The 20,719-nt window shown below is 43.7% G+C and overlaps 1 protein-coding gene across 4 annotated transcripts in view; it reads left to right on the top strand.

Moving 5' to 3' along the window:
- The window catches only part of PAFAH1B1 (platelet activating factor acetylhydrolase 1b regulatory subunit 1), a 55,006-nt gene extending 35,627 nt beyond the window's left edge, over positions 1-19,379 (top strand). For 2 of the 4 annotated variants that reach the window (XM_035138966.3, XM_088657890.1), the window contains 8 exons: positions 3,136-3,210; positions 4,191-4,397; positions 8,115-8,283; positions 10,546-10,648; positions 11,509-11,737; positions 13,379-13,480; positions 14,052-14,208; positions 15,442-19,379. In XM_035138966.3, coding sequence (XP_034994857.1) covers positions 3,136-3,210; positions 4,191-4,397; positions 8,115-8,283; positions 10,546-10,648; positions 11,509-11,737; positions 13,379-13,480; positions 14,052-14,208; positions 15,442-15,515 — 1,116 coding nt within the window. In that variant the 3' untranslated portion in view covers positions 15,516-19,379. Of the gene's footprint in view, positions 1-3,135; positions 3,211-4,190; positions 4,398-8,114; positions 8,284-10,545; positions 10,649-11,508; positions 11,738-13,378; positions 13,481-14,051; positions 14,209-14,723; positions 14,869-15,441 lie in introns of all 4 variants that reach the window. The other 2 variants (XR_015947058.1, XR_015947057.1) reach the window with 2 other exon arrangements.
- Positions 19,380-20,719: the final 1,340 nt, after the last annotated feature.

The raw sequence follows: 20,719 nt of genomic DNA, 5'->3' as shown, positions 1-20,719 counted from the left end.
TTACTTAAGCTTCTACAATCAGTGACTGTTAAGTTAACCAAGTTTGTGGAATTGTTAATTTTCCACCTACGGTATCTTTACTTGAGGTCTGTACATTGAGAATGCAAGGTAAATGGACCAAGATATTCACTACTACCGGTAGCCACAATGGCCATGTTCCACCTACACTGTCAGACACTGTTGCCTCTGAATGCCAGTTGCTGGGAATCACAGGTGGGCAGAGTGCTGTTGCGCTTAGGTCCTGCTTTCCACAGGCATCTGGTTGGTCACTGAGAATAGGATGTTGGACTAGGTGGGACATTGCCTGAACAAACAAGCTCTTACAATGTTCACATGTCTATAAACCTTTGCACCATGTCACATTGTCCTTGAAACTAAAAAAGCATGAAGCATATCTCATTTCACATTGTAGTTATTAACTTCACATGGCCTGCCTCATTAAAAGAAAAACCATTCCTTAATCCATGTCTATAGGCTTTAACTGTTCTAGAAAGGACTTGGTTGATCACCTTTAATTGGGGAATTCCTTTGGAATAGTTCTAGCTATGCATAACGTATACAACACATTTTGAAATCAACATGTTTTACACGTGCAGCAACAACTAAAGGATCCAGCTATTTACTTAAAACTCAGATTTGGGAGAGGTTAAAATGGGTACTATAAATTTCTTCAGTGGCAACTCTAGCCATATTTCATCACATACCAGCCAAAATATCACATAGACATAGAAACCTTTCCAAAGGACTGTGGAAAATGCAAGAGCGGTCCCATATAGGAATGCTCTTTCTAATAGAAGTTTTTATACCATCTGCAGTTCTTGTTTTCAGATTATTTAGGATTTCTAAACAATTCCATTCCATCTTGGTATAATATTTAGGTGCACTTTTAAGCACATTTTTTGTGAGACAATGTTGTTTTGTATTCACTTGATTCTGCTTCTTGCAAAGCCTTGCCTGGACTGCCATGGCCTTGCTAGTAGTGTGTAATTGGCTACCAGTTTATCCTCACCTCATGTGTACTTTCCTGTCTTCCTCTTCCTTTTATCCTGCTGACCTTATTTGAATAATACAGGTAGAAACAGCAGTGCTGCTTCTGTGTTCCATGCTCCCGACAACAGCAAGCATGCAGTTTATACAACCTAAATGTTAAGTGGTGGAGTTTAGGCTTTCTTTGTAATGGAAGTGTATGTCTACCAGCCTTTAGGCATTTGACCCAACTCTTTTTGAAATAATTGAAACTCCTAATTCAGCTCTTACTTTGCAGGTTTTGAAGGAGGAATAGCTATCTTGGTGTGATCTATAAATACTGTGCTATTTCTTCAGATCATATAATCGACTCTGAACCATTTAAATATATGCTAATCTCCTAAGTACCCTTTAGGCCTACCAATCATGCTGTAAAAGCGTAGAATTTTGTCTGCCTTAACCAAAGTACCCACTTGAGGCCCTACATTTCATTTCCCCAAATCTCATTCAAATAAAGTCCTGGTTGTAATCTCATTGTACGCGTAATTGAAAATGGGGCTTGATGAAAGGAGTGCTGGCATACCCATCAACCTCATTAAAAACTCTTTCCCCCAAAAGGTAAGGAGGAGGACCTGGATATGCTAAGCAGCCTTGTTATTCAGCAGCCATTAGGGAGATGTGTTTCACTTCCTTATGAGAGAGCTGTGTAGTGAAGCTGTGGGAGTATGAATTAGGCAGAACTCTTAATGAACTAAAAGACCCCAAAACCCAAGCACCAGTGAATTGGAATCTTATCCGTGCAACTGCTTCAGGGGCTACATTTGGTTCCAGCACAAATTAGTTTCACAAATAACCCCAAATTCCCCCAAGCACAGAGGGTGGTAATGCCTCCACTGTGGCCTCTTAACCAAGAAGATAATCCAATTACCAGTTCTGACGTTCTGCTATTCTCCTGCCTTTTACAATCTCCAGTATTGCTGGACTCTATGAGACCCCAGAACTTAAACATTGCATATAGCATCTGTTTGCATTTCCTTCGATTTTTGAGATTGACATCTTCCCTTAATTTATAGGGCACACAACTTGTTTAAGTAAAATAATTAACATTATTATTATTTTTACAGTTGTGGGGGAGCTGCTGCACTTTAACCAGTGCCACTCCCTTTGACATTCATTTCTCAGCTGGTCTGTGGTTTCTGGCCATGCCTTTGTTGAACACACTGACTCCACAGATAATCAGAATGGTGGCAGACCAGAGAGGAGGGTGTGATTTTTTTGGCTTTCATAAACTCTGAGAACTTCCTGTAAGCTAGATGTTATTTCCCTGAAGAAATAATGTAAGGAGGGAAACTTGCTCAGGATGCTTCACCGGATAGTTCAGTGCTTGTGTCTGCTTTGTGCTCTTGGTTGATGTTGGATCATGCATGTCCTGAGGATTGTGCCTCTTAACACAAACCTGTTCGTCAAGGTCATCCACTGATGAATACAGCAGTGGTTTCTTGGCAAAGTAATTGACAGAATGTGTGTGAACATGGCACCGGCTGCCACAAGACAGACCCAAGCTTAGGGGATCAGACAAATTCATGGAGGAAGATGAGCTTATTAGGCACAATAACAAAACAGAACCTGTACATACGTTTAATGGCACTGTGCCACAGAATACTGATTGTTGGGGGAGCAACAAAACATGGAGGGTTATTGCTTTCATTTCCTGCTTGTTCCTTCCCAAAGACATCTGGTTGTCTACTTGTGGGACGATGAAGTTAGACAGTTTTGGAAAATGTGTATCGACCCATCATTCCCATTAAATCACCACACGTGCCAGGGGGGCAGTTCATTGCAGACACATTAAACAATTCACATCGTCCAAAGCGGGGGAAGACCCCACCCAAAAGCACAGAAGCACTTGTGAAAGCAGATGGAAGGAGCTTCTCCCCCCCCCCTAAATACCTAGTTCCTTTGGCTTTTAATCTGGATGTGTTTTATCTCTGGCTTCATACATGTTTGCATCCAGTTACATGCAAAGGTTTGTAGGGTTTCTTGATAAGCCCCACAACTCCATGCCTTCAATTTCTAAGACAGTAGAAAATGCTATTCTTATAAAAAACAATAACTGGCGAAATATTGCCCTACTATTTATGTGTTCACAACAATTGTCTTGATCTTCAGAATGAAGAGTTAGATAAGAAGTATGCTGGACTCTTGGAAAAGAAATGGACATCAGTTATAAGATTACAAAAGAAGGTAAGTGCAAGCCTCAGTTGATATATTGCTGGCAACACTGCTGCAGTGCTTTTAAAAGAAGTATGCAAAATAAACTATCCGGTTGGAAGTCCATACTATTATAATCGGTTTTATAATTTTTGACCTGACAATATATTGCAAATCATGATTTATGTCTGTGTGTGCTATGCAAAAATCACAATGTGTGAAAAACCGTGAAGTCGGCCAATGCCTCTACATAGCTCCATTCTTATTTCAGATATTGTGATATATCAGTATATCATGATGTTTAGCTGGTGATATATCGCGAAGTTGAAAACCAGGTATCACCCAGCCCTACTGTTCCTCTCTGCATAGTTCCATCCTTATTTCAGACATCATGATAAATCAGTATATCACAATATTTAGCTGGTCATATATCATGATGTTGAAAACCACATAACACCCAGACCTAGTCTCCTTATTCCTCTAAATGTGCCCACTGGTCTCAAGGCTACGGGGTATGTAGGAGATAGGATCCATCTGAAGCCTTGGCAGGTTTTTGCTTTAAACAAACAGAAGCAGCATTGTTAAAGGTAATAGTAGCAAGGTTATTTGATGCAAAACGCAGGAAAGAGAAAAATTCTGGCTGATAAGGAAGGAATGACAGAGCAGTAGACTTGCACTCATATCCAAGGAAACAAAGTTCAGGTAAAGTAAATATGACGACAAACACATTTTCTCAAAACTAAAATGAGCTAAGGAGAGTTGGATTGATTTCAAGATAACCAGGCAGATATTTTCCTGTGGCTCTCAGGTTTTGTTTGGTTCCTTTTAGCTGTTACAACTTGTACTTGGAGCTAATTTGAGAGCTGTGTGGCACAGTTCCAGGGCTGCTGTAGATTTGGTGATGGCCAATGTGTGTTGGTCCTTCAGGACTTGCAAGGTAGATGTCTTACACTTTTGTTTGTTCTCTCCGCTCCTTTCTCCCTGCCCTCTCTCCAACCTAAACCTCCATTTAGGTTATGGAATTGGAATCCAAACTAAATGAAGCCAAGGAAGAATTTACTTCAGGCGGGCCACTTGGTCAGAAGCGAGACCCTAAAGAATGGATCCCTCGTCCTCCAGAAAAGTATGCGTTGAGTGGACATAGGAGTCCTGTCACAAGAGTAATTTTCCATCCAGTTTTCAGTGTTATGGTTTCTGCTTCAGAGGACGCCACAATAAAGGTAAGACTCTTCGATAAACCCTGTCTGTCTTGCAGCTCTCCAGAAGTGTGCACCTCAAGGGATTGCTGCAGGCTATTGAATTGGGATATGGCTCCCATTGTGCTTATTGGACTGTGTTGGCCCAAGTTATAGTGTTACACACACACACACACACACACACACACACACACACACACACACACACACACTATATACTAGAGTATAAGCCAACCCGAATATAAGCCGAGGCACCTAATTTTACCTCAAAAAGCTGGGAAAACTTACTGACTCGAGTATAAGCCGAGGGTGGGAAATGCAGCAGCTACTGGTAAATTTCAAAAATAAAAATAAATACCATCCTATGCCTTTCCCAGCTGTTGGCGGTGGGGTGGGGGAGAAACTCGCCACTTCTCCCTCCCCGCCGCCTCGCACAGAGCAGGCAAAGGATGGGGGTTTGGTGAGTTGCAGCGTAGTACTCCGAACCCCCAGTCCTGTGCCTTTCTCCGGCGCTGCCAACTTCACTCGAATATAAGCCGAGGGCGGCTTTTTCAGCACATTTTTGGTGCTGAAAAAGTAGGCTTATACTAGAGTATATATGGGGTGTGTGTGTGTGTGTGTGTGTGTGTGTGTGTGCGCGCACACACACACACACACACACACACACACACACACACACACAAGCTGGCCCTGCCATGCGTTGCTGTGGCTCATCCCTGTGATTTCCCCCACCCTGTGCCGATCCATGACATATCCCGCCCCCTTCCCCCCCTGTGACTGGTCCCACCGTGTCCTGACCTATTCCATCCCCTCCTCCCCACAACCCCCACCCAGGCGAGTCAGTACCTCCATTCAGCCTAGTCTGTAAAGGCTTCGGCCTAGTATGTAAACAAGAGCCAAGGTGCTGTTGAGAGGGAAGGTTTTATAGGTGCAGTACCAGCGCAGCCACCACTAGAGGGTGCTGGTTTGTAATCTGGTTCTTTTCCCAGCATGCAGTTTTGGCTGAGTTGTGTGTTCTGGAACAGGGTTTTTTTGGGGGGGGGGTCTTACGTGGCCCAGGTGTGGCATTTGTTTTTGCAAACTTTCTAAGATCCTTCGGACATTCGCATGGGACGTTGTGTCCGAATTTGAACCCAATCGGTCAAGCGTTTTCGGAGAAAAGTGGAGACCCACCCACCTGCCCTTTTTACATTTTTATATATATAGATTTTGCAAAATGGCATTCTGTGTTTGTGGTCACCCATCGAGATGCAGAAGCTTCAGTTAATACGCAGCCTGGAGGTTTGCCTCCTGAAACTGGCATGGGTTGATGTACCATTCTCACCCAGTCTCCGAAGCCTGCATTTGTTTGCTGCAGGCACACTCCTGGGCACAATATAATGTACAATCTTAAACAGTTTAGGATTCTTCAAGTATGCCACTTATTGTACTGTACTACTGTGGCCCTTAGTAAGAACACCAAGAACACATGATGAGTAGGTTGACTGTAGTTTCCAGTCTTTGGGACTCATTCATGTGGAAGCTTGCTGGAGCCTGAATTTCGTTATAGCTTGATTCTCAGTGAGGTGGTCAACCTGTTATCTTGGCTCTGAGGCTCCACTTTGGGCCATAACTCTTGCTCTTCTATACACAACACAGATTCCCTCCACAAAGGGCTAGGCTTCCCCCTGACATGCTAGCTTTCTGTATGCAGGGATAATGGTGGTGATTATTGGATGGAGGAGGATTCAGTCACTGTGAACTGGTAGAACACAGGTTGGCCACCTTGGTGAGTACTGGGCCCGTATTTTGTTGGGGGAAGAATTTGTGCATAGAACAAGGGTCCTCAGACTTTCTACCCAGGGCCCACTTGGGATGGATAAAAAATTCAGGCCCACCAGTCAAAATTGTGGTGCTGGGGGCAGAACCAGTTATAAAAGTGTGGCAGATGGAAGCAGAATTTGGCACAGTCAGCTGGCAAATACTAGCGTAACTTTCTTCTGATATTAATGCATCATTGGAAGTAGCTAAATACTTTGCCACAGCATTTTCCTTGTGGCAGGTAGAGTTCTATAGCTCAGCTTCCCTCAAGCTAAGTGCAGACATTTGTTCTTGGAGGCATTGTGATTCAGCCTCTCTATTTCAGGCAGTGTTTGCTGATCTAGTGTCTTTAATTGGAGACAGCTTTTCTTCTATATTTTTTGTTCCCACCCCCACATGCCTCTCATAAGTATTTTAGCCCAGCTTCTGTAATGTCTTCCCCCATTCTCCTTTTCCACTCAACTTGTACTTTATTCATACCCCCAGAACTGCTAGTTTCTTTCATCCCTACTTCCATGTCCTTTTACATTCACCTCTGGTCCTTTGCCCTCAGAGGACTCTCCGCCCATTCCCTGAACTTCTCTGTCTCTTAGCCACTTTTACTCTGCGTATAAGGAGTTGCTGGGGCTGGCATTGGTACAGCCAAACAGCTTTGGCGCAGTTAGTGGGGAGAGGCTGGCAAGCAAGGAGGCACTGGCCAGACTGGTAGTGAGTATATTAATACTTAAGGGCTGTGTCTTATAATATATTGTTTTAATACATCACCTGAAGCAATTGGGTTTTTCATACATGACCCATGAAAAACAAAAACAAACCCCAGCACACCTTTTGCTCTGGAGTCGCAAGAGACTGAGTGAACAGTGGAGGACGGGGTAATCACAAGACAGATCCTTAAATAGCTTGGCCCTAAAGCAGTGGTTCCCAATTAACTAAGTACTGCAGATCCCCTGTTTTTCAAAAGCCAAGCCCCTACTTTGGAAAATTGTGGTATCTCTATGGTAGTTTTTGTTACATGAATGTCTGCAGAACACCAGTTGGAAATACTGCTTTAAAGACTGACTCGTTCCCTTCATACCCCCTTGGCTGCTAAGGAGGCCTTCTTGGTAGTTCCACATCCCTCAGAAATTAAAGGGGACCATGGCCCAACAGAGGGCATTTTCTTTGGGAGTCCCTAAGTTGTGGAAGTCATTACTGACAAAGATGTGTCTGGCATTTTCATTATATAGTTTGTGGCAAATGCTGAAGATACACCTCTGGCTTTTGACACTTGAGAATGTATATTTTTAGGACCCACCTTATTTCTGTAGCTTTAAGTTGCTTTAAATTGTTTTTAATAACTGTTTTAATTGTTGTGACCAACGCTGGGACCTTGGGGTGAAGGCAAATGGAATAATAATATTTTAAAAACTTGTGTCCTGCCCTGCATCCAATGGCTCATTTGGGTGACTGGTTCCTCCCATTTTTTGTTCTGGCTTTATTCTAAGTTGCCAGTGTGTGCAAGGCATATATTCAAGAATTTGAAATAGAGTTTTCTAGCGGTACTGTATGTCTGAATATTGCTTTTGTCTCATAGAAAGCAGGAGTTTTATGTGTCTGCACAAATAAAACATGTGCGTCATCCCATAGAAAGGGAGTCTGCTCTTGTTTAAGGCAACAGGAAGAGCAGCAAAATGTGCTGTTTTCTGGCTTATTGATTTATTTTTGAAATGGGTTGGGTGGAAAGAGAAGGGAGAGGTGCTTATTATTGTCTAATTAATTTGAAAAGTCAGTATACCCTTCAGAAATGTTATTGGCTCTTCCCTTGCTCCATTTCTTTCTTCCATTTTGAATTAATGTTGAACAGAGTGCCAGACAGCTGCTTTGAATGCAAATGAGAGCCTGTAAGAAATATATGTATTTTGTGAGGGCAGATGTTCACCAATTTCTTTGTCTGCTTCCTAGGTATGGGATTATGAGACAGGTGATTTTGAACGAACCCTGAAGGGCCACACAGACTCAGTGCAGGATATTTCCTTCGACCACAGCGGCAAGTTATTGGCCTCCTGCTCTGCAGATATGACAATTAAGCTATGGGATTTCCAGGGCTTTGAGTGCATCAGAACCATGCATGGTAAGGAATTGAGGAACCCCGCACTTCGATTGTGAATTAAAATCAAACCAGTCCAGACTTGACCCTTTCTTGAAACTGAAATTAGGAAGGGGATGCAGAACTCTTAAACCAAGGTTGGGGGACTCTGCAAGATAGCGATTTGCAAGGGGCTTCTAAGAAATCCCTTTCAGTGTGCTTTGCAGATGCTGCTAATCAGCTGATTTATGATGCCTGCCCCACACCTGATGGTGTGTAGGGCAGATAGGCATGGCTTTGGCTTTGCAGGTCAAATGGGGGAGGGCTGGAGGTTTCTCACCCTTGCCTTACACATATGATGTGGTAAACTCATGGCTGAACTATACCACTTCAGTCAGCAGCTATGTGGAGGGGAGGACACCACATGATTGAATGCTCTCCTCTCAATAATAATTACTGCACATGTAAAGCTAGTTGTTGGAAAGAATGATTTTAGCTTAGCTGTTTCTCTGACTCTCCAGCAGAGAATTGTTCTGTATGAAAGAAGATAATCATGGGGGTTGTCACTTGCAATCTGAAATTGGTGTAGTCAAAACACAGACCCACCATGTTCGCATTTTGAGTTATTAGATAAAAAGATGGTTGTTACCTGGTCAGTATTCTGAGTATATTTTGCAGCCTGTGGTTGAAATGTTAACAGGCTTGTGTTCCCTGTTGCTAGTTTGATGAAGTGGGAGCTGTAAGGCTTTAATATGGGCCCATTTCCTTAGCTTGCTGGGAAATGAGACGAGGCAATCTTGCTCTACTGTATAGTATGGTTAGAGCTGGAGTACTCATGGGAAGCATCACATTTGGGTTCATTCTGTTGCCAGCTCTATAAGAATCTTGGATATTTCCCAAGGAGGGAATACTATTTGCTCCATAGTTGAAACCTGCCTGCCTTCTGTGTGTTCAGACCATAGCCTGCTTGTTTGAAGCATTGTTAACTGCTCGAAACAATGGGAAGGACTCAACATTTGAAATGTGGAAAATATGACTTGAAAGGGATTGGGTGAATTAGGCTAGGCTAGAGTTTTGCAAATGTGAATTCTGCTTCATGCACAATTCCCTGCCCCCCGCTCTGTTCAGCTTTCTGGAGGCAGCTGCCTGCCTGCCTTACCAGGGGAAAATAGCAGAAGCAGCGGTTCTGGCCATTTCTTGTTGCTGCCTAGGAGTGTCCTTAAAGAGCCTGGATAAGCAGAATGTGCCTCTATAACTGCATTTACGGCCTGAGGAAAGGAGTACTGGACCCAGCATGGGAGGAGATGGTTGCTGTTTCCCATAGAAGCATTGGGGAGAGAGCACATCTTCACAAGCTCCCCTCCCATTCCAGTTCTCTAGAATCTGAGAGAAGCTTCTTACATCACACTGAGCTTTGGAGCAATACAAATCAAGCCTTTCTGTGAAAGAAAGACTTGGGCTGCTTCTGCTTGCCCCCAAAGCCAACAGGATAACTAGATTTCCCTGCATCCCTTGCCCCTTGTCTGCTTTGCACGCTTGGAAAACTTTGGGGAGGGGTTTCTTCATGCAGTGCTGGAGCAAGGAAATCCTCTAAAGAAGAGTGTTGCTGCTTCCAGCTGCTTCTAAGACTTTTGTAGTACAAAGATGAGAGCTGTGTGATACCCTCCCCAGGTCTTCTGGCATGCATGCAAGATTTGGGCAACGGGGCAATGGTGTTTTCACATTTGCACCATTTTGCCTGTCCTTTTCAAACTTTTGTTACCAGCTCAATGATATATTTTTGAGATGTGGCAACCAGAGTGTTCTCGGTATTTCAGATATGACCATCTGATGCCTGCTTGTCTGGAACACATGGTACTTCACACTCCCTCTTCACTGCTGAAGCACCCCTTTCTCTTTTGCTGGCAAAAGTGCTGAACATCTAATGCACCTGCCTTGTCTGACTTTGAAACTGGGAAATGCATCCATGATAGTTTCATGTTGCTCATTACAGCCTGCCAGTGGTGTGTGTGTGTGTTGGGGTTGAGTTAAGCGCCCTGGTTTCTTGCTCAAGTTTATTTAAGAAGAACTTAGATTCACGAGATTCTTTTTTGGAAACCATGCAGTGCACTTCTTCTAATAACCAGACAACCACTGTAGACATCCTGTATATCTCTCAGTTGGGTCCCTGGTTTGCATATTGAGGGTTACCATACAGGATTATTGTTGCTTGTGTGAATCGAGTACTCTTCACACACATTGTGAGCTAACACAGTCACAGCAGAAGCCTGATGTAAGCGTGTTTGTTGTGTTGTTTTCTTCTTCTAGGTCATGATCATAATGTTTCTTCAGTAGCCATCATGCCCAATGGGGATCATATAGTCTCTGCCTCGAGGGATAAAACCATCAAAATGTGGGAAGTTCAAACAGGGTAAGATCTTGCAGATGTGTTCATGTGACGGAAGAAACAGTGCCTGGTTGCTTTTTGAAGATTCTCCCTAATGCAGGGGAACCATTATGTGCTCTTGTTGTTGGACTTCAACTCCCATCAGCCCCAGCCAGAATGGCCAACAGTTGGGAATTATGGGAATTGTAGTCCGCAACATCTGGAAGGCTAGTGACTGGTGGTATATGCCATTGGTCTTCAGCAAGTGGGATAGGGCCCACAAATGGATGAACAGCCTGATGTAGGCACTGTTTGGTGCAGTTGCTCTTAAAACATGCAGAAAGGTGGAGAAGACGGCAAGCAAAGGGATATCTTCTGTACAAGCTTAACTGTTATACCTCCTTCCGATCCTGTAGCTTGGTGCTTCTTGGAATCCTATTAGATCTCTGAGAGAAGGAATGACAAACTAGTATGTCACCAGTGTAGAAATGCTAAGAAGGAGAAAGAACTGTATGAGGGAAGAATAAAACTGGCATAATTAATGTTCATTTTTTTTAAAAAAAAGTCTCAAGATTGCCTCAATGTTGAGGATTCTCCCAACTTCTCCTTCTGATTTATATTTTGTATTACCTTTTGGAAATGGATTCTTTAAATGATCCAAATAACTTTTGGTTTAACCTTCTGCTCGGCCCCTTGCTCTAGCTGCTGTTTTCTTCCTGTCCATTCGCCCAGACTTCCCCCAGTCTTCTCAACCCAATTTAGACCTTTCATTTATCAAAACATTCTGTTTTCAACTGCTGCCAACACCAGCATTGTCCCTAAACCATCAATACTTCAATTCTTGCTTTATATAGTAGTGTTCTGTCAACAGCGGTCTTCTTTTTGTTTATTTTCCTTGCAAACAGCTACTGCGTGAAGACTTTCACGGGGCATAGAGAATGGGTCCGCATGGTGCGGCCTAACCAGGATGGCACGCTGATTGCCAGTAGTTCTAATGACCAGACGGTGCGTGTCTGGGTGGTAGCAACAAAGGAGTGCAAAGCTGAACTCAGAGAACATGAGCATGTGGTAGAGTGCATCTCTTGGGCTCCAGAGAGCTCTTACTCCACCATATCGGAAGCTACGGGATCTGAGGTATGGAGTCTTATATTGCACTTCCCTCCCCTCCCCTCTCCTCTCCTCCATGTAATTTCAACCTCTTACTCTTCATTGGGGCATGCATGGACATGTGGGATTTGTAGTGGCTGTCTTGTTGCCTCGGATTTCCATCACATGCTGGTGCTGTCTCCCACAGCCATTCCACCCCTTTGATTCAGATAAACATCTGATCTAAAGCTCAAAGTCCTTTTTTTTTAACTCAAAAAGGAAGAGGTGGTGGCTTTGGGCAAATTTGTGTGGTTACATACTGAAAATCCATTTTTTAAAGAACATCTCTCTCCCCCAAGTGCACAAGACTCTTACTCCTTCTTGCTCAGTGCAGTGTTCTGGAGCTCTGTTCTAGAGCGTGTCAGAATCCTACATACTTGGCCTCTTGAAATAGGCTTCATGGAAGTGACTTTTCTTTTCTGAATTGTTTGGGGCACCACAGTGGACACGTGCTATCACTCAACAGTGGCCAAGTTTGAACCTGGTCCCTTTTTTTCACTTACTTAAAATAAAAGGCGTATGTGTGTGATTTATGGTCATATCTCTCAGCTGACTTCTTAGCTGCTTCACTTTCTCTCCTCTGCCCTCTACTGGCTTGTTGCAGAAATAATTGCCCAAGAAAAGGCGTGGAAGATGAAGGGAGTTGTGAAGTCGTTTTAGCCTGAGCCTATCCTGGCTTGGATATTAATGGAGGCATGTAGAAGGGAGAGACATACACTTAAGAATTCCACACTCTTAAGAGAGATTCATGCGTTTTGGCTGAATGTGAACAATAGATTATGGAGTTGTGAGTTTATCTCTTTTGTTCTAAGAGCAAAGGATCGTATGGCAGATGCCCCTGGTTCCCTTCTCTTTTAGACTTCCCAGTTGAATTTTGGGGGAGTGTCTTAAGCAGCTCTAGTGGGTGTCTTGAGTGAAAGGAGAAAGGGGAGTCGCACATATTTGAAAGAAGGAGGTGTGAGCCTCGGTGGAGAATAATGGTGAACAGAATAATTGGCAGTGGGCATGACAATCTGACATAGAAATGTGGCCTCAGTGTAAAACTCAACAGTGCGAAACAGTAGCATAATAACTTTTTATGGTAATGGGCTAAATAGTCACACCATTTTCGAGAACTCTTCTTCAGGCTGGATAATGAAGGGAGGGAGTAAGAGAGGAAAAAAACAGCCAATGGAGGCCAAATTCGGCAGGAGTGCCTAGTGCTTGGAGGACATTTCTCTCCCCTGCCCCACATGTGACCCCAGGCAATGTCATTATTGAGTGGTAGGAAACTTTCTTCTAGTTCTAAGATTTCTTTGAGTGGCTAAACTATGAGCTTAAAAAAATGCAGACAGCAGTATTGGTGCATTAGAAAAACAAGCTTCTCTTTAAATATAGATCATTAATTGTAATTGAACATAAACAACATTTTATGTTCATTGGCAAAGTCTAAAGAATTATGTTCTAAAAGTGTGTGAGTGTTGCTGCTGTGTTCATCAACATAGAAGTGCTTAATTGACTTCCGAGTCCTGTTCACCTGGAGCACAACTTTCTTTTTGCTTGCTTAGGTCTCAGGTACTCCAAAGGTGAGTCTGCATTTCTACCACCTGAAATATTCCTTTTTGTAATTTCCTTCTCTTTCCTTTATAGACTAAGAAGAGTGGCAAGCCTGGGCCTTTCCTGCTTTCTGGCTCTAGAGACAAGACCATTAAGATGTGGGACATTAGTACTGGCATGTGCCTTATGACACTTGTAAGTTCCTGTGTGTCCCCCTCCTATCGGACTGCAATCCTGTATACTGTTGCTTCATAAGGGAATAGATGAGACAATATTGCCTGGATGACCTAAAAACAGTCTCTGAGGAATCCAGCCAGACTAGTTAGAATGACTAGAATCTGTACAGATTGAAGGAATAATTCATCACAGGGCCCTGTTCTTATCTGGGGAATTCAAATTCCTGTAGTTCCAAGGCGGTTAGTTTGGGGCAAGTAGTGGAATGATCTTACTACTGGATTTCAAATCACGTTGTGAATGTTCAGGTGTGCGCACAATGGAGTGGTACCTCGAGTTACAAACGCCTCAGGTTACAAACTCTGCTAGCCTGGAAGAGTTACCTCGAGTTGAGAACTTTGCCCCAGGATGAGAACTGAAATCGTGTGCCGGCGGCGCAGCGGCACCAAGAGGCCCCATTAGTGGAAGCACGCCTCTAGTTAAGAACAGTTTCAGGTTAAGAACGGACTTCCGGAACGAATTAAGTTCGTAACTAGAGGTACCACTGTACTCTCTTGTGACCTTGTGCCATTTTCTCTTTCTCTCTCAACAGGTGGGCCATGATAACTGGGTACGTGGCGTCCTGTTCCATTCTGGGGGAAAATTTATTTTGAGCTGTGCTGATGACAAGACCTTGCGTGTCTGGGACTACAAGAACAAAAGATGCATGAAGACTCTCAATGCGCACGAACACTTTGTTACCTCGTTGGGTATGTATGTGCACTTATTCCAGCACAGTGCAGCTGAGTGCAGACCTACGTCTTCTCTGTAGGTTGGTCTTTACCTGGAGCCCAACTCGTAAATCAATGGCACCACTCTTCAACTAAGAAGGGATGCGCTGCACTGCATTAAATACTCTCTAGACTGTAGAAGTATACCTGTCCCAGGCTGGCTTAAAAGTCCCCATGCTAAAGAAAATGTCTGGCCTCCCTCTCTTCACAAAAGAAGAAAGGGGAAGGGGGCATGTTGGAAGTTACAGGGAAAGTATATGCTGGTAGTGTTTTGCCAGGCTGGTGAAGACAGTTGGGTTCCATTTGTTTCTGTGCAGCAACCTTTTTTTCTAGCAAAGAAAAAAGTGGAAAAATTAGTTGCTTGTACAGGCATAATGAAAATTGAAGCTGGCTTCAACAGGAGTGAAGCTCCTCTATATCCCTTTGAGGTAGAGGTTCCCTGTTCCCTGTTGCTTTGTTCAGAGCTGGTTGTTCCTCTGCCCCCACCTCTCCAGCTCACAGGACCCATAAAAGCCAAGCTGCTTTACATTTATTGGCAAGCCATTCCTGACTTGCTGTGCTGACTGTACTGCTAATGATGGCTGACGGATGATCTGTGACGTGGGCCTTTCAGCTAGTGGTTTGCTGACGTAACTCAAGGTGCGTTGTATCAGTGGCACCATCATTTTTCTTTAAAAAAATAATGTTGAGAGGAGGAGGGCAGAGTAAAGGTATGTCTGCACTGCTAGTTTGCACTAATAGTATGCATCTTCTGCTGGCATGGCTGTCCCTGTGAGAGGGGGAAATAATGGGGTCTGTAGTTTAGGGTAAGCTGGGTATCTCCTCCTTTCACAGATCTGTGCACAGAGGGCACTTCTCAAGGTTCCTTAGGGAGAAGGAGCAAGTGTGTCTTTGGAACCCTCCATTAATAGAACCCTCACCCAAGAGGACACTCAGGCAGCTTCTCCATTGCCTCAAAATACAGGTTTTGGATGAAAAGCTAAAGGAAAACAATGAAAGCCGGCAAGTCCTAGCAGGTTCCCTTCAGGCATAAACTCTATACAGCGTAGGAAACAATAAAGATTTGCCATGGCCAGTCACAGTATATGTCCTGATTTTTAAAACCTTCTGGCTGATCCAGCATCATGGACGTTTTTCAGCTCTAGTATTGACCTATCCTTTGTGGTGCTGTTAGTAACTTCCTGTCTTCCCCCGCCCCCCTCTCTCTTGCAGATTTCCACAAGACAGCGCCCTTTGTGGTTACCGGCAGCGTAGATCAAACAGTAAAAGTGTGGGAGTGCCGTTGATTGAATTCACACCTGGCCCACCCCCCTCTTTCCCTCCCCCTCTGGATGCACTCGGATACCATGGTTACCCATTGAGCTCTGTTTAAAATAAATATTGTCCTTTCATGTAAATTATTCTGGATGTAGATTGAGCTTATTAAATGTTACACACAAAGTATTCATGCATGGTGAATCCAAATTGTATACTGTAAATTTACATACGTTGTCTAGAAGTACCATAGGTTTAAGGACATGGGCTGGCATTGGTCACATCAGACCTGCGAAGGCAGAAGCTGGTTGGTTGAATTAAGGGCACTTAAACCAGCACCACCACCAGCAGCAGCAAAATCCCGTTCTGTGCTGGATAAACTGAACACCCATTCTCTTCTGTTGGGTGGTGCCTATAACTAGTGACTCTCATACGGATTCTTTTTTTGGGGGGGGGTGGGGAGGGCTCTTTCAAGAAACACGTATCTCTGTAACAACATCACTTAAGTGTGCTTAAGAAGTCTAAGGATACTAGATAAACAAGGCTGCAACTTAGAACCTTATGTAATTAATGGAAACTAATTAAAACTTCCAGTTTTTTCTCGTCATGATATATTTGCCAAATCAATAGGATATATTTTTATTTTGGCTTCCTATCACGTTTAAAAAAGAAAAGAAAAGGTTGGTATCCTTATACTAACAAGCTGCAATATAGGAAGAGAAACCTTGGTATGATGTGATGTGTATTTTTTTTTTAAAGAAATGGTTGTTGGAGTTCTATTGCATTCTAACACTTGGCGCTTAATGCTTTCCATGCAAAATGTGTCTTAGGGAGTCTGTCGGTCTTGCTTGAACGTAGCTCTTAACTGGACGGTTGGACTTAAATCTCCCAGTTGACTCCTGACAGTTCAGCTTTCTGTTGGCTTTGGTTGTGGTTTATCAGGCTTGTGCGATGTCCACAATATCTGAGGGTGTCATCCTCTCTCCTCCCCTGCTTTCCCTGGTAGTTGGTGAGTGTGCAGCAAACAGGGTAATAGTGGTGTGGTTCCCTCTCCTTTCAAGTTAGCAAAAATGTCTGAAAGCAGGACAGGGAGCCAGAGGATGGTCAGATGTGATGGGACATGAGAGCAGAGTTCGCAGTGCTCCAAAAAAAAGCACTGTAGAAAGAAAGAAGGAAACAGGAGGAGGAGAACCACTTATGCTAGCAGGTACTTTGCAAGCTTCTAGATAACCTCATAACCGCATGTTAAATCCGCCTGCTGACATGCAAAGCCTGCTCTTGTTACAGAGTTTTGAAGCCAGCTTCAGTATGGAAGCTGCCCCCTTAATTTGAAGAGCTCTAAAAGAAAGACCTCCCCATTCATCTTTTTTCCAAGGAGCAAGCATCGTTCAATCAGCTTCTTATTGGTCACGTTCTGTTATAGGCATTTTTAAGTCCAGTCCTTCACGAACCAGGTCTGTTCCAAAAATCCACGTACTAGTCTGGACAAACTGCCGGTCTGACAAATTTTAACACACTTGCTCTGTGGCTTTTAAAAGAACTGGCCCTTTTTTAAAAAAGCAACCAAAAAAACCCCACTTGTTTGGAGGGTTAGATGCATGTCAATAGAAATAAGGCTTAATCACACATTTTGGTTCTCCCGCAAGAAGGATTTTTTGTGTGTTTGGCTTCTTTTTGGGAGCTGGGAAACCAAAAGCAGTGAATGACTTGAAAGGGTGGGGAGTAAGTTAGGGTGCAAGTCCTGACTTCTGGAGAATGCAGCTTTTTAGTGAGCAAGTTTCCCACAAGCCGAATCGTACACATTTTGAAGTCTTACCCTCATTTTAAAACTGTTTTTGACAGGGAATTCATTGCTGTTTTTGCCTTTTTGAGAATTTCTGAATCTGTAGTGGGACAGTCAAAGCAATGCTGGTTAGCAGTTGCAAAATAATTCTTGGCTGAGGTGTAGAAATCCTGGTTCTTTTTATTATTATTTAAGGGTTAAAGGTAAACTCTGCATTTACAGAATCTGTGAAACTAAGGCATCTATTAACACGGGAGCTTGACCACTATTCCCCTGCACTCCTTTGAACATAATAAACGGTTTTAGGATATAAAAAGGAACCATTTTGTAGCCTCTAGTAGTCACGAAACCTCCTTGGCGTTGAGTGACTTTAAACCTGTTAGCTACACGTCCATTTAGCCAGTTTGCAATAATAGGCGAATTACCATGAGTGGTTGTACACTGCACCAGCAGTTACACCCCTGGTTTTAAAACAAAAGAAAATGGAAAAGGGGGAGGAGATGGTGGTGTGGAGGAGTCGTCCCTAGTAGTTGGCTTTTGTGCTTCTCTCCGGCTATCTTAATCCTGTGCCTTTTCTTTTTCTCCTGTGAAGAGTCTCAAGCGCTGAGGTTTACTGGCTTGGATTGAAAGAGGATTTAAAAATTAAAAATAAAAAATTATCAGAAGGTATTCAGGAGTGTATTGCTGTGTGTTCCGTCACACAAAGAGCGGCATGCTGTTTTTAAAACTGAAAGGGCAGTGGTCAAGCACCACGCTTCCAAACAGACCAGTTTCGGTGTCCAGTCTCTTGAAAGAAAGCCACAAATACATACATAGACACGTACGTAAACACACACACACACATTCCAGAACTGCATGGATTATTAAGATGTGCCCAAGAAAATAAATAAATAAATCCTAGATTCATTTTTCTTTTTGAAAGTGCAAAATCCACCCCCCACCCCCCTTTTTATGATTTGGACACAATCTGAGAGCTGATGTCTTGGAGCATCCTGCACTTTACCATTTTCATTTAAAAGCCGTCCTGCTTTTGTGTGTGGTGTGACCAATGAAGTGCCCAGAGCACAATTTTTTTTAACCCCCCCCCCCCGGGAAAATACTAGTTGCTAGCAAGTTGTCAAGAAGCTGTGGAGCACTGTAGTATTTTGAAAGCTTTGGCTCTCGTCTCACCAAGCTATTCCTACCCCTCCGCCCCTGTTCTAATCTGTTGACACCTGGCTGCTTCTCCCATTTACCTCTAGACTTTTTTTTTTTAATGTGAAAAGAACTGCCTGTTTAAATCATTTTTAAATAGCTTTCTCTTCTCTTCTCCTCTCACCTCACTCCTCTCCCTGTCCCATACCCCATCTTCCCACCCCATGAAAGCTATTTAAAAGGATACGGTTTGGGTTGGGTTTTTCCTCCGCAGTGGCTTGATAATCCTGAGTGCAAAGTTTTAACAGAATTTGAATGAAGGGGAAAAAAATCCACTTAATTATTCCATATTCTCACTCTGGCTGTGTATATTTAAAAATAAATTCCCAGGGTGCTAGCTACTGCAAAACCTCTCCATTAGTGTCAGAAATGATGTGTATAAAATAGGGAAACTTGTTTGGGAGGTTTTCTTTGGGGGGGGGGAATGGGGCAGAGGGTGGGCAAAAGGTTGAGCCAGATTGGCAAGTCATGACTGGATGTTAACCAGCCTTTTTTATTCTCTTTCTGCTGTGTCCCTGTAAGTAACCACTTTCTTGTCCTAAGCATATCCTTCAAGCTGTCCAAAGTTCTTTCTGAAGAGAATTAGCAAAATATTCCACGTTTTTAGAAGTTTGATCCCAACACTGACATGACGACAAGCCTCTTTATTTCTCTTCCCCCCCCAATAAGAACGGTGTAGAGATTGCCATTGGAGAAAGCTTCCCCCCCTCACCCCCAGACTGTAGGAGTTAACTGAAGATATTGACACAATTAAAATAAAAAAATCAGTAAAGGAATGTATATAATACTGCTCTGTGTTTTACAGTAAGATTTGTTGCTCTCAGACTGTGTAAAACAAAATTTATTCATGTTTTCTGCATATTAAAACAAAAATCTTATTGTACCAATTGGTAAACTATTAAATGCATATAAAACTAAATGTGTTTCGTTCTTTTTGTTTGTCTAGGTACAGAAAAGATCGTGCGGTTTTTAGATTGTGCTTGATTAGGCAGTTAAAATCAGATGGCAAAGAATATCATGTTGGGTTTCAAGCCGGAGGAAAGCATTGCTTCAAGTGACAATGCAAGGCAAAAGTGAGGGGTGTGGGGCAGAGCAGGTAAAAGGAGGGGTGGGCTGGTACAGCAGGGCAACCGGCTTATACATTTGTCTCTTGTGAAGCTCTAAAGGGGCAATTGCCCTCCATTTCCTAAGTACAGGCGCCCCCCCCACCTAATGTGTGTTCTACTTGCGCATGTCCACATATATGCGCAGCGCCCGGAAATAAATAGAACCATACCAGAAAATGGCGAGAGAGGGTCCTTGCAGTTCACGAGGGGACCCTGCCCAGAGCGGACATCAATGAGGGCAGAGGAAGCCCCAGAGGGACCCGAGGCACAGTGGGGCTTTTTAAAGGCTGCTCAGCCTCCCCGGGGGCCTGACAGCTGGCTTGCATGGTAGACTATCAGCCGGTTTCCTGCACAGCCTTCAGCCAGCCCCAGAACTTCAGCTCTAGCTGAAGCGAGAGTTGGAGAGCAAGGCAAAATTAAGTTGGGGCGGGGGACACCTGCAGTCAAAATCTGCTTGTGGAATTCATTGTCGTGGAATGTGGTGAGGGCCATGGGCATAGAGAGCAGAGGCTGGCACCTAAGGGCAGATAGGGCACTGCCCCACCAGCACCCCTCTACCCTCAGCCAGCCTTTTCCTGCTTACAACTGGTCCAGGAGGTGCTGCTGCCCCTCAGCTTCCTCCCAAGTGCCTCCTTCTAGAACGGCAAGGATGGGAGCAAAGCTAGGCCTAGCAGGCCCTGGCGCCACCTCCTGTTGGTCTCTTGTCATGCCGGTCTCGGTGGGCATCAGCCACCATGGCATAGAGATGCATCTAAAAGCAGACATACTTGGAGGCCTTCTTGATGGCGATCCAGAATGGAGTATGTTGAGAGGGATGATTAAGGACAGTGGCATGTGGCTGTGTGTTGCCTTCAGGCCCCGCGTTGGAGCTTCTCGCCGGCATTTAGCCAATGCCTGTTGCAAATGGGATGTCGAGTTTCTGCTGTAATGCAACTTGGGATCTTGGTACGGTTAGATAGCAGCACTGCAGAAGGCCCTGTACATCATGCCACTTGGAAGTGGGCAGCCCAGATTAATGCTTGAAGCTGAAGGTCCCTACTGGAGGACAGTTAGCTTGTTTGTGGGAACGATGGATTTTTGGTTTCTTAGCCTGTTGCTGCGATACGTAATTACAAAAACAAAACTCATTGGAGCAAATTTGTTTTCAAATGCT

Source organism: Zootoca vivipara, chromosome 14 (genome assembly GCF_965207765.1).
Source record: "Zootoca vivipara chromosome 14, rZooViv2.hap1.1, whole genome shotgun sequence".
Taxonomy (NCBI): domain Eukaryota; kingdom Metazoa; phylum Chordata; class Lepidosauria; order Squamata; family Lacertidae; genus Zootoca; species Zootoca vivipara.
The sequence above is the reverse complement of the archived record's forward strand: the minus strand, read 5'-3'. Positions and strand labels throughout refer to the sequence as shown.